This window comes from Eupeodes corollae, chromosome 1 (assembly GCF_945859685.1).
Source record: "Eupeodes corollae chromosome 1, idEupCoro1.1, whole genome shotgun sequence".
NCBI lineage: Eukaryota > Metazoa > Arthropoda > Insecta > Diptera > Syrphidae > Eupeodes > Eupeodes corollae.
In genome coordinates this window covers 260,878,848-260,890,928 of record NC_079147.1, presented here as the reverse complement: position 1 = coordinate 260,890,928, position 12,081 = coordinate 260,878,848, and the positions used below count along the sequence as shown (strand labels likewise).

Below are 12,081 nucleotides of genomic sequence, written 5' to 3'. Positions count from 1 at the left end.
ATCTAGAAATAATGCATTCGTGTTTCAAAACTAATAATTGAAATAATCTCTTAAAAAATTCATTGAATATCGGTGACATTAAAATTTAAACATATTTAAATTTTTAAACAAGTTTTTATGGCATTGGGTAAATTGACAAACGTCAAATTTGTTGGTAGTGATTTGGCATCACTGCTTTGCAATGCTCATCGTTGCTCAACTGATTACGATGCGATGCTTGTTGACAACTTTTGCTTTATGATGAATGTAATACTTAAAAGAAATCTCATTGTAATAAAAATCTTACTTTGATTTTCTGACGGCAATAAATTCACCTTCATATTTTAACCTGGTTTCTATTAACAGTTTAATTTGTGCGCTGGTAATATAATCCCTAAAATTCATCAAATAAATGAATTTATAAACAATTTAGAATTTGATTGAATACTTTTCATCAATCAACAACTTACCAAGAAAATTCTTAATCTTTTGTTCTTTATATTTAGGCATGAGTTTACCGAACTTTGCAATAATAAACATTTGACATTTTAAGTGATTTCAATTATTTGCGTTTATGAACGCGCTGCAGGGGTAATCGCAAATCATTTCTGCAGTGATGCGTTTGTGAGTTTACACATAAATGTAGACTTTGGCATTTGACGTTTGGCACTGTCATTTTCAGTTGGCAACAAGGAACCCTAACAAGACTCTTATTAAAATGACAGTTCAATTTATGGATTGAAGAGAAAATTTAAATGTCATTCGTTCAATTCAATAAAATCTTATTTCCAATCAAACAGCAATGAACAAATAGGAAAACAAATAGAGATGCATTAGTTTAAGAACCCTATTAACTGAAGTCCAGATAGCTGTCAAAATATTGACTACACAAACACTTTATGTAATAAACGGTATGTTACGTAACGTCCCTACAGCTGGTTTTCACAAGTAAACTTTTGAGTGTTGTGTGGGAGTCCAACGACATTTTTTGACATTCATTTCAGTTCAATGTCAAATTTCTATTGATACAATATTTGTAGATTATATGATACTTAATTACAGAAATCGAAATAAAACTTAGTATTTTTTTTTATTCGACAGTCATTTTTTTCTTCGTTGGCATAATGTAGGTATAAAAAATCGAAAAGGTTGAAGTCTTTAGTTTGAAAATCAGAATTGAAAACTATCAATATTTTTTTCCAAATTGGAATCGAAAACCACACCCATTATAAGACAAAACTGAAAACAAAAAAATATAGACTTCAAAGAGAAAACACAAAAACCCTTTTGCCCACATACCACAACCGTACCTAACTACCTATCTATACACAGGATTTCACTGATGCAAGAGAAAGGAAACCAAAAAAAAAAAAGAAGTCTTAAAGTCTTTTCTAGAATTATCTATGCTTTTCCATCCTTTCCTCCTATGCTATGCTATGCTCCAGACCTGCCAAAAAGGAATATTCTAGAGAAAACTAAATACAACGAAATTTCTTCACAAAGAAAAGTTAGAGATATACAGAAAACCCGGGTCTGGCTCTGGATCTGGATTTTTTTAGTCCAGGAACAACACACTATATTAGGTATACCCGATAGCAAAAGCAAACTACTTTTTCTGCATTGAGCCACATCTACTGTGCATTGCATGGACAAACATATACATAGAACACTTTATCTATAGGTATATAAATGAATGAGAATATTCCTCTCATCCCATGACATCATAGTCGAGAATCGGGAACGCCAAACAGGAGTGCAATTCATGTGCAATGCATGTTGTATACTATGTGCCCATGCCCAAGTACATAGAACAAATTTATCGATTGAAAACTGTCTCACTGAAATTCAGGTCATTGATCCTACTCTACTACCGGCTTTTTCAGTATAGCTCTACTCTGACTCAATTGCAAGCAGCACTCCTCGTTGCTGCTTCCACTTCCATCCATATTGCTGCTGCTGCTGCTGTTCCCACTTTCCACCACCTTTTTTCCTCATGGTTTCGGTTTCCATGGGAAACGAGGAGGGTAGGGTTATGTGTAAATGCATACAAGAACATCATTGGAAACAGTGCAAAGTTTAGACCAAGCGTCCAGGGGAAGGCAGGACGCGGACAGGAAAAAAAAAGAGTACTCCAGACAGTAGTAGAAAGGGAAACTGAAGTCGAAAAAGGGCAAAATTACAAACTGGCTTAATGGCAAAAATTCTAGACTACATAGGGAAAGAAAAAGAGTCGAATGGCATGGCATCGGCATGGTATGGACGCCACTGATGACGGCCGGCACCGGCACCGGCAGTGATGATGAGGATGATGACGACGCGAGTATGATGTGCGATGCATTGGGGGCATGCCGCATGGTGTGGTTGGTTTTAAGGGTTAAATGAGAAATGGAATTTTAAATAAATTGAAGGGCTTGGCAGTGTTGTTATGCATGGATAAAGTCGACGAAGATTTTTTATTTGCTAAGAGGCAAAACGACAAACCTAAAAATTGCATAGCAAAAGATCAAATATTGAACGAACCATGATTGTACAATTCGCCCTAAATATCCGCAGTATGAATACTACCGATAAACTTTAAACTAGAATCTTCCTACGGATAGGTTTTTGACATTTATACGAGTTTCGAAAGGATATTTTGTGATTTTATTCTCAAGTACGATTGATATTGCATTTGTATCTCGATGACTGTGTTCGTTGAGTAGTTGTGCTTTTGGAATCATGTGTTTTCCATTGGGGGAAAAAATCAATCTGTTGCTGTTGATATTATTTAGTTTTGCTAATGAAATTGGACTAACTGGGCTTATTTTGCAAGAGAAACCAATAGAAAATATAACTAAGTTTTGCCATGTTTCCACCAAAGATTTATCTCGGATTAGATTAAATAAATCTTTTTGGGGTTTCCACTGCTCAAGAAGATTAAAAAATGATTTAGTTTGACAGCATTCTCTAAAATGCAAATGGTGTTTCGATGTTTCTTATGAAGCACAAGTGAGATAGTTTGATTCGTGTTATACAATGAACAACTGATTAGTTCAGCACCATATAAGAATATGCTACCTTCGCCATGTGTTTTTTTTATTTGATTGAAACAAAACTATATTTTTTATAAACAGATCATAGATAATGCATTAATCTTTAAAACCTAGTTCCTCCACACACACAAATTGTGTGAATCAAGCTCATTTCAAATCGATTCAGGTATATAAAGAATTGAGGAGCTTCAAGCTCGCTTTAATACACATGCTAATGCAGTAGTCTACGAACAAACCCCCTCCTTGCAGCAATTGTTAAATTCATTTTTTTTTAAAGAATCTCAATTTCCAGGTGGTTTCTTATCATTTCTTCTTGAAAATTGTCCATTTCATTAGTTTTAGTCAGTTTTTTTTTGCTGAAGTTAATTTTAACTTTTGATTTTCACAAACTTTCGTCTATTTGTGTGTTTTTTTTTTGTTATTATTATGACAGATCTTATTTCTTTTGTACTAATTTTTAAATACAAAAAATTGTGGCTACTGCTGATGTGTTTTCTTGGGAATTTTCTACTATAATAGTGTAAATTCACAAACGCATCACTGCAGAGATGATTTGCGATCATCCCTGTTTCACGTTCATAAACGCAAATAATTGGCATCACTTAAAATATCAAATTCTCATTATTGCAAAGTTGGATAAACTGATGCGCAAATATTAAAAAAAAAAAAGCATCAAGAATTTTCTTGATAACTTGTTGACGCCGACGCGATTAGTTGCAAAAATGGCGGAAAAGAAGAATGGAAAGTATGTAATGAAATTTTAAATTGTTTATAAATTAATTAATTTGATGAATTTCAGGGAATATTTTACCAGCGCCGAGATTAAACTTTTATTGGAAACAAGACTTAGGGTGAATTCATTGGAGGGAGGAAATCCAAGTCAGTATTATGGAGGAAAGTTCTGGATGAGATAGAATGTGTGGCTCCAGATTTTAAATCATAACAAAGACCAAATCCATCGAAAGTTCCTAAATGTGATCATCACATATAAAAGAATAAAAAAGAAACAAGGAAACCGGAAAAGATGCGACAACTGGGGAACATTTCGATATATAGGACGAAGTTTATGGAGCCAAACATTCAATTCAGCCTCCTGTCCAGAATTTGCTCTCGTCAATGCTGACTCCTAGCAGCATCTCGACAAATCACCCACGCAGCAGCTTGGATTCCTTGCCTTCTTCAAACAATCAGACTCCACTTTCGTCTACTCAACGAGACTTATCGTTTTCGAAAGTAATTGGCGAGGAGTCGTATGAAGCACAGGAAGAAATTACTCCCAATAAGCGCCATCGTAAAACCAAAGAAAACGAGACGTTGGAATTTCTGCGTCAGGAGGCAAAGCGGGAAGAAATGTGTTATTTTTCGATTCATTATTATCAATGAGAGTTTTTATTAGTAAAACATCCATCACAAAGCAAAAGTTGTTTTTAAACGTACAACTTTTTGCCAATCAGCATCGCATCGTAATCAGCAGAGCAACGATCAGCATCACAAAAAAGCAGTGATGCCTAATCACTACCAAAAAATTTGACGTTTGTGAATTTACCCATATTTATAAAATGCCAAAAAAAGACGAGTAATGTCTTGCAGGATGACAATTTTGCTAGAAACGTCATTGTCAGAAATTTTTAGATGACATTTGAAATGGTTAGATCTATTTGCTAAAATCTTTTCTGACAATGTCTTCATTGTCATAAATATGTATTTTACAAATATTCTATTCAGTTGCAAAAACGAATCAGCTTACCATTCGGCAGTTGAATTGTATGCAACAAAATCTGAGACAAAATTGGATATTGTTAGCAAATTGGCAACAATTTTAATAGCACTGACTGATGTGACAATATATTACGATCTGTCAATCGTCGGTACTCAGCTTAATGTCTGAACACAACAAAAATGGAGCTTCATTCATATAAGTTAAATTTAAGATTCCGATAATTTCGAGACTGACACTTCAAATTTGTAGAACAGGGATGATTTAAAACAAGCTTCTTTTGCATTCGTGAAGATAATCGATTTTTTGCACCAAAAGCATATCTTTTCAACCAAAACTAACGACAGAACATTTGAATGATGTCAGAAATAGAAAAACAAAAAAAAAACTGTATGTCAAATTTATTAAGTGCCAATTTTGACATTTGCAAAGATACAAGAGTTTCAAAATATTGTATCTTCCTCTCACGACAAAATATCTACTATATTCCTTAAAAAAAATGAAATAAATTTTGTGGCGAAACAGGCTGTCAAGAACTAGGGCCTTATGACTTACAACTCTTAATTCTACATATAAAGGGTGGTTTTTTTGAGGTTAGGATTTTCATGCATTAGTATTTGACAGATCACGCGGGATTTCAGACATGGTGTCAAAGAGAAAGATGCTCAGTATGCTTTGACATTTCATCATGAATAGACTTACTAACGAGCAACGCTTGCAAATCATTGAATTTTATTACCAAAATCAGTGTTCGGTTCGAAATGTGTTTCGCGCTTTACGTCCGATTTATGGTCTACATAATCGACCAAGTGAGCAAACAATTAATGTGATTGTGACCAAGTTTCGCACTCAGTTTACTTTATTGGACATTAAACCAACCACACGAATGCGTACAGTGCGTACAGAAGAGAATATTGCGTCTGTTTCTGAGAGTGTTGCTGAAGACCGTGAAATGTCGATTCGTCGCCGTTCGCAGCAATTGGGTTTGTGTTATTCGACCAGATGGAAGATTTTACGCAAAAATCTTGGTGTAAAACCGTATAAAATACAGCTCGTGCAAGAACTGAAGCCGAACGATCTGCCACAACGTATAATTTTCAGTGAATGGGCCCTAGAAAAGTTGGCAGAAAATCCGCTTTTTTATCGACAAATTTTGTTCAGCGATGAGGCTCATTTCTGGTTGAATGGCTACGTAAATAAGCAAAATTGCCGCATTTGGAGTGAAGAGCAACCAGAAGCCGTTCAAGAACTGCCCATGCATCCCGAAAAATGCACTTTTTGGTGTGGTTTGTACGCTGGTGGAATTTCAAAGATGCTGTTGGACGCAACGTTACGGTGAATGGCGATCGTTATCGTTCAATGCTAACAAACTTTTTGTTGCCAAAAATGGAAGAACTGAACTTGGTTGACATGTGATTTCAACAAGATGGCTCTACATGCCACACAGCTCGCGATTCTATGGCCATTTTGAGGAAAAACTTCCGAGAACAATTCATCTCAAGGAATGGACCGGTAAGTTGGCCACCAAGATCATGCGATTTGACGCCTTTAGACTACGTCAAGTCTAAAGTCTACACAAATAAGCCAGCACCTATTCCAGCTTTGGAAGACAAAATTTCCGAAGAAATTCGGGCTATTCCGGCCGAAATGCTCGAAAAAGTTACATAAAATTGGACTTTCCGAATGGACCACCTAAGACGCAGCCGCGGTCAACATTTAAATGAAATTATCTTCACAAAGTAAATGTCATGGACCAATCTAACGTTTCAAATAAAGAATCGATGAGATTCTGCAAATTTTATGCGTTTTTTATTAAAAAAGTTCTCAAGCTCTTAAAAAATCACCGTTTATGTGAGTTTTTTCAAAGATGAAGGGTACTAACAGTTACAGTTGTATGCCGAATCAGAACGGCTAATTTAAGAAAGAACTTTTCATGACAGGAATCACGGCTGAAACACAAACACGCTTCAGCTTCGGCTTCACCTGACGTTTACGAGTTCAGCTTTTGGAATTCAATGCATGCTAATGAAGCATCGATCTCACGTTTTATTTGACAATCGTAAGAAAATATCGTAATGTTACGTAATGTGACTCCAAATGGAAGCTCTAGTTCAAAACTGCTGAGTATTTGCTTTGTCTGACAGCTCAATAGCTGTAAAAAAGTCAACAAACAAAATACGTATGCTTTTTGAGGGATGCCCATTGGTTATTATAGGCTGTGAAAGCTAATTCCGCTAAAAAATAACAGCTGCTAATGACAGAATTGCCATTTTAGAAATGTCATATTGGAAGTGTTATTCAAAGCAACCGTGAAGCAGGCCAACGTAACGCAGCCAACCTGAAGCGGAAGCGTGTTTGCGTTTCAGCCCAAAGACACTCCATATCTGTATATGGACATTCGTACTCTTTTTCCTTATCTCTTTTAAATCATTGAGTAGAAGCGAGAGAAAATATGCTGGAACGTAAAAGTAAGAACTGTCAAAAGATTTCAATGAGAATTTTTTCAATTGTTTTTCTTTTCCTTAATAAATCGAAGAACTCAAGACAATGTTGTTTCAAAGTCATTCCGATGGATTTCTACTCCGATTTCTACTCCCGGTTTGAGATTTAGAAAGCCACATTTTTCTTCTTCAGGTTACAACGCAAAAAATACAAAATATAGGTAGATTAAGGTATGCCAACACTGGTAGAGCTCTGATTGTGGATTGATAAAATCGGGTTTCATATCAACCCTTTTACATATCCATACATAAGACCACTCCAACATTTCTGTTTGCCAGAGTTTCCATTTTTTTATTTAACTTTTTACAAAAGGGAATTTTTAAGGGGAGACGGAAAATCAATTTTTCATTGTTTTGTTTTTGTTTGCAGTTTGCCTTGTTGGCTCCAGAAACTCCAGGAAAAATGTGCTATCACGATGTAGAGTACATAGAGATGTGAATTTTTTAACAGTTTGGAGGATGAGAATGACGCGCAGCGCATTTCATATAACTACGTTAGATGGATATACAGACTGAACATACATATATCCTGATGTATGACCATTACCACACTATATCCACTTTATCCTTTTGTCTGATGACATAGCTTTTGATGTTCCTGCAGCTGATGTCATCGGTTTGGGTGTCAACCGGGAATTTGGCTATTAAGTCAGTAATATGTTCTTACATACCTACCCCACGTACCTACCGACCGTGGCGTACATGTACAGTACATATTTGGAAGGCATATTCGATAGCTGGATTCCAATATGAAATGGGTCAGTAGAGGGTGGTAGACGCTTTATTTAGGCATCCTACGATAATTGTATGTGCATGATGTGTTTATTTTTTGTTAATAGAGGGCAATTTTTGAATAAGGGATAAGAAGGACAAGAGACAGGGGAGGTTAAATTGAAAATATGGCATCGATGCACCACATTTTTCACACAGCACATAATTACGTTTAAATTATGTTATCTCTAAATGGGGTTAGGGGAGCATTTTCATGTTTGTATAGCTCAACATTATAAATTCTATTCAATGGCTTCATTTCTTGAATGTTTTAGAGAAACATAGAACTCAAAAAACAAAAACTAAATAACATTCTTCTTAACTGTCGTAACAATTTATTGAAACACAAAATCTTTTTACAACATGTAAAACATCAATGCAACAACAGGAGTTAGTTCACAAGTCCCTCCTTAAAGCTGCTGGTTTTCAGAATAGTTGTAGTCGAATTTGCCAAAGTTTGAGTATTTCTTTGGGAAGTATTTGTTCAATTTGTCCAAGTGGTAGATCTTGACATTCTTTAAGTACATGTTTGGAACAAGGAATTCCTCGAACTTCTCGATCTTCCTGTCCAAAGGATATCCCAAAGGCATGTTGTCGATGCGTCGCACTCCCGAACCAACTCCAGACATGTATGATGGGTCGTATTTGGAGTATTGTTCGTGCTTAGCGTTGTAAGGACTGATCATGAAGAACATCTGCATTGGCATACCACTAATCCATCCACGGGGCAAGATCAAACGGTCTGGGAACAACGAGTGTGATTCGGAAATGTTCATGTTCAATTGGTGTTTGCCGTCGTAGCACGTCATCAAGTAGTTGTAAATTTCAGAGTATGAAAGTGGATCGCTGGCAGTCCATTCGAAATCGTTTGAGCTACGTTCGATGAGGTTCTCACCAGCATTCAAATCGACAAGGAATTCATCGAGTTGCATGTAGTTCTGACGGTTCTCACTCATGATCATCATTCTGCCGAATTGGTCGAATTCGGGTCCCAAGAAGATACGAACAACAGCCTTTTGCATCTTGTCGGAAGAAACCTTCAATTTCATGTCGAATACTTCGTGGTTGAGACGCATTTGACGGGCCATTAGAGCCTTGTCCCAAACGTATTTGCCATCTTGGAAGACCATTTTGTCGTTCAACAGAGTGCTGATGTCCATGTCCATCAAGTCGAAGTAGGTCATCAGTTTGCTAACCTCAACATCTTGGATCTTAACACCGGGAAGGAGTACTTCTTGGCGAGTGTATGATGGCAGCTTGTTCTTGAACATGTAGAATTTGTTTGCGATGATCTTGAACAATTTGAATGAAACTGGATCACGGAGCATTGTCTCGTAGTTCATGAGCACATTTGGCTTGATTAACAAACTGTCGGCGTTTTCACCGCTCAAGTACATCGAAGTCAACATCCACCAGTGGCCCAAGACGTGTTTGTCCAAAACATCAACGTTTCCTTGCATCAAGTTGCCGATTTGTTCAATGGCTTCAGGCTGGCTAAGGTCAACAATGGTACCGTCCATCAGAACATACTTTCCTGAGTCAATGATGTCATCGATTCTGCGTTCGACGTTCATGATCTTCTTAAGCAAATTAATGTTTTGGGAGGTTTCCAGTTCGTAGTAGTTCTTCCTGGTGGTGAATCCGTTTCCGTTGTGGTAGATCATTTGTGGGTTGTAACCGGTCTTGATCATTCCGTAGTATGAAAGGGTGTTGAAATCACCAAGTCCGTTGGATAGACGTTCAGCGTAGTAACGAGCCAACAACTGTTGGATGTTGAAGATGAACAATTCACCGCGACGGTCATTTTCCAGTTTGAATTCCTTGCCAGACAACATTTTTGAGTAATCGAGGTTCATGTAGTAGAAGAATGCGTTCAAGCCAATATCCTCGGTGAAGTAGCTCATCTTGGAGTCTTCGTTGAAAATCTCGATATCACGAGTGTAGTCGACTGGCATGTACATCATCTTGAGGTTGCTGTTGATGGAGTTCAACAAGCTGTTTTGCTTCAGAGCTGGGATACCATCACGGAGCATGCATTTCTTCTCCACTTGAATACCAACGCCGAGACCCATAAGGTTCCACCATTGGTAAGTCTTCCAGTCTCTCATGTAGAATTGGTCGTTCATGTGCTTGGACATACTGTGGTCTTGATCGTAAATGGTTGCCAATTCCTTTTCGAGCATAATTTTCCTGTTGAATGCATCGAAGTCGAATTTCTCAGCAGCCATAACGTATTTGCCGTTAAGGAACATGCTTGGGAAGATTTCGTAGATCTGGGGAAGGATTATTCCTTGCATGTCGGGACGGTGGATGACAGCCATGCTGAGGCAGTAGACGAACATACCCTCGTTAACATTCATACGGGCCCATGCGACATTCTGGACGAATGTCTCGAAGTCCTTGGCGTAGTAGAAGAAGTTGAAAAGTCCGTGGGCTTGGAGCATGTGGATGCGTTGCATGACACTGAAGAACTCTCCCTTGGGCAAGAGTCCACCAACCTTGTAGGATTGGTAGAACTTCATCATCAATTCATCGTATTTCTGAAACGAGGTTAGGAAACGGTTGAGTAATGAGCAAGGAATCTTGGTTAGAATTTTTCCTTACCTCGTAGTGAGCCTTGTCGTTAATCAATTTTCCGCCCATTTTGATCCATTCTTCAATCAAGAGATCGTGATCAACACGAAGCAAAATCTCAAGGATGAACTTTTGCTTGTGCAACATGGTCTGGTCAGCTAAAAGAGAAGACTTTACTTTCGGGCAAAGAACTTTCATGCAATTTTAAAATCGTCTTACCAATTTTTCCATGGAAGGAAATACTGGCTGACTGAACGGCCACTAACGCGGCCATACAGGCAACTATGAAAACGGCTAATTTCATTGTAACTTTTTCTTAGAGGATAAGATGCACTTCTTCAAATCCCAAAGACTACTACATCTAATTGAAAAATCATACTGATCTTATATAGTCCCGAGCATACTTGGTGCTTATGCAAAATTTTAGCGATAAGCTTAGCTGATGCATTGTTTCAGAAGTTCTTTGGCCTTGAAAATCTTTGAACTTGGTTGTTTTTGTATTCAGAGGAAAAAAATCAAAATTTAAATTAACCTATTATCAAAATTTTGGATCGTCACCTTAAGACTTGCAGCAATCTTATGCTCAGACAAATTGGTGAATCAGATGCGTGTGTGTGTTTGATTTCTTCTTTGTTCTCAGATTTTTGTTATCAAAAACATTTTTGGAATATTAATAATTTGTTGTTTAATAACTAAATCAAATTGAATAGGAAAAAACTATCTAAGATGACGTTCGTTTAGTAGTTTTTTTTGGATGACACCAATTGTTTTGAATTGAAAACTTTGGATGGAACTTTCAAGGCTCTAAAGTGCGAAAAAAGGATCATCACGTTCATGAATATGAGGATTTTCAATTGTTCATTGTTTTTAAATAAGTCAAAACATTAGACAAATATGTCATTAAGAAATACAATTAATAATAGTGTTTTTTAATTGTAATTTATTGAAAAAAAATAAGATCATCCGAGGTTTTTCTGTTAACTTATTCGCAAAAATATAATATAATTTAAGGGTCAAAAAATAATACTGATCAATCGCACCCTTACCACTTACGAAAGTGCTTATAATAATTGTATCTCCTCCAAGTTCTGTCAACATAAAAGCTATCGCCATGATAACATTTTGACAATTTGTGGGCTCGTTCAACCTTTCTGTGAAATTCAGTATTGGGCTAGTTCCAAAAACAATTTAAACTGTTTATTCCTCCACAGCTTTGTAGGCCATCCTCTTTATTTTAAAAAATATATAATAGTTATACTAAACTCCTGAGACACAATTTCAAGTAATTGAACTGATTTGTTAAGAGGCGAAACTTTTTGAAAGTAATACAAAGTTTTTAAATTGTTTAGAAATAAAAATAAAATTATAAATACAAAAAAGGCTCAAATGTCCAATGAACGTATCTATGGGGCTCGTTAAATATTCGATACATAGATAGGTAGAAATGGCGGTCTCAAGGCAACCTAGCCTGAGATCCAATTAGAGCTGTAGTGCGCCGTTTTGATAC

At 36.7% G+C, this 12,081-nt stretch overlaps 1 protein-coding gene across 1 annotated transcript; it reads right to left on the bottom strand.

The window, feature by feature from the left end:
- Positions 1 to 8,312: 8,312 nt before the first annotated feature.
- On the bottom strand, positions 8,313 to 10,952 carry LOC129942383 (larval serum protein 1 beta chain-like). The gene is made up of 3 exons (XM_056051286.1): positions 10,794 to 10,952; positions 10,605 to 10,732; positions 8,313 to 10,540 (listed from the first exon to the last, which is right to left on the bottom strand). Exons 1-3 carry the CDS (start codon positions 10,876 to 10,878, stop codon positions 8,411 to 8,413), a joined length of 2,343 nt encoding a protein of 780 aa, XP_055907261.1. The 5' UTR covers positions 10,879 to 10,952; the 3' UTR covers positions 8,313 to 8,410.
- Between the last annotated feature and the right edge of the window lie 1,129 nt (positions 10,953 to 12,081).